The sequence below is a fragment of the Octopus bimaculoides genome, chromosome 5 (genome assembly GCF_001194135.2).
Source record: "Octopus bimaculoides isolate UCB-OBI-ISO-001 chromosome 5, ASM119413v2, whole genome shotgun sequence".
In the NCBI taxonomy this organism is placed as follows: Eukaryota; Metazoa; Mollusca; class Cephalopoda; order Octopoda; family Octopodidae; genus Octopus; species Octopus bimaculoides.
Window position 1 is genome coordinate 59,951,043 of NC_068985.1, and position 1,810 is coordinate 59,952,852.

Consider the following 1,810-nt stretch of genomic DNA (forward strand, 5'->3'; position numbering starts at 1 on the left):
TTAACAACTAAATGAATTTAATAAAAGCATCTGAATATAAACAAAAAATTCTCCAGCTCGGTGTGTTTCCATACAATGTCTATAAGAAGATTGTTCAAACTGAAATCCTTCTTGAGCGACATATTTTTCCATTCGAGTGAATACAGAATTACAGATAGTATTTATGGAATTTTGATTTACTATCGGGTGAATTTGGCCCACCTTGTATGTATGCGTACATATATGTGTGTGTGTGTATAAATATATATATACAGTGATACCTCATTCTATGACCGGGCTCGCTTTACGATTTACTCGTTTCACAAATCAATTTTCCCCATTGAAATTCACTAAAATATGATTAATCTGTTCCAGCTTCCAAATATATTTTATGAGTTTTAAAACAGAAAAGGTGTAATAACAAGTAAAATGACAATTATAAAAAAGAGAATGCAAAAGAAATATGTAAACTGGCTTTGTTAACTGATAGAGCGGGAAGGAGGATTATTGTTTGGAAGGAGAATCTCCTTCCATTATGACTTCAGGAAGAACAGTTCTGGTGTTTTCTCTCACTTCTCTTTATTTAGGTACAGAACTTTCATAAATTTAAATTTGTATAGGATATCATCTTCGAGGTTAGGAGGGTGAGCAGGAGCACTGTCGAGGATGAGGAAGGCATTGAGAGGAAGGTCTTTTACTCCAGAACGTACTTTTTCACTGCTTGTCCGAAGACAAGACAGACCCGCTCAGAGAAGAATTGCGTACGCAGGCTTTAACGTTTGCCCTCCACACGATCTTCAACTTCTCCTTCGGGATTTTGTGCAACTTGAACGCGCGTGGATTTTGGGAATGGTAGACAAGGAGCGGCTTAATCTTCAAGTTTCCATTCGCATTGGCACAAACGGCGAGAGTTAACCTATCTTTCATAAGCTTGTGACCTGGTATTTTCTTCTCTTCTGCAGTGAAGTAGGTTCTTCTGGCCATTTTTTCCCAAAAAAGGATAGTTTCATCACAGTTGAATATCTGTTGTGCGATGTACCCCTCGGTTGCGATGAGCTGACGGAATTCACGCACGAAATCTTCAGCTGCTTCTGTGTCAGAACTTGCTGCTTCTCCATACCTGACGACGCTATGAACACCAATCCTCTTCTTGAAATTACCAAACCAGCCGCGACTGGCTTTAAATGCGTCTGCTGATGTCTCCTCCATCGATGTTCCAAGGTTCTGTTTCAGGAGATCCCCATACAGCGCCCGTGCTTCATCGCAAATGATGGTCTTCATAATCGTATACCCTGCGAGTTGCTTCTCAAATGTATGAACGGGCTAACGCTACCGTTGGGGGAGGTTATGATACGTTTTATACAGTCATAAAAGCACATTTATACATGTATAATAATGCACGAGTGCTACTAGTAACATCTTGTCTGGTACAACAAATTGCATGGTCGAATCGGCGCCAACTAAACTGACTCTGCCGGATAACAAACGATATTTGTGAGGACTTGGAAATTTCAGGTTAGTGTCCGGCTTACTGTAAACAGTGCTACCTTAAGGTATTGGTAGACTAGGTAATTTCCTGGCAGCCCCATGTTTCGGGGTGGGGAAGCAAATTATAATTTATTTATGGCCGTTGTTGCGTATTTCGAGATCTCAATACATTGCGTTGCTCGAAGGTGGTGCCTATAATGCTCTTAAAGTGGCCATTGGCCATGACTAGAAGACTACTGGGAATGAGGCACTCCTTAGTTTTTGCCAAAGTATGTCTCTAGGAGAAGGTACTACTGTCCACAGCTACACAGGCCATATCAATGGGCTTGGCGGCCTTAGGAGG

At 41.0% G+C, this 1,810-nt stretch overlaps 1 protein-coding gene across 1 annotated transcript; it reads right to left on the bottom strand.

Moving 5' to 3' along the window:
* Positions 1 to 693: 693 nt before the first annotated feature.
* LOC106872500 (tigger transposable element-derived protein 1-like) lies at positions 694 to 1,260 on the bottom strand. Its single transcript, XM_014919518.1, has one exon. It carries the CDS (start codon positions 1,258 to 1,260, stop codon positions 694 to 696), a length of 567 nt encoding a protein of 188 aa, XP_014775004.1.
* Between the last annotated feature and the right edge of the window lie 550 nt (positions 1,261 to 1,810).

Coding starts and splice junctions, on each gene's coding strand:
- LOC106872500 (XM_014919518.1), bottom strand. CDS start 1,260: ATGAAGACCATCATTTGCGATGAAGCACGGGCGCTGTATGGGGATCTC.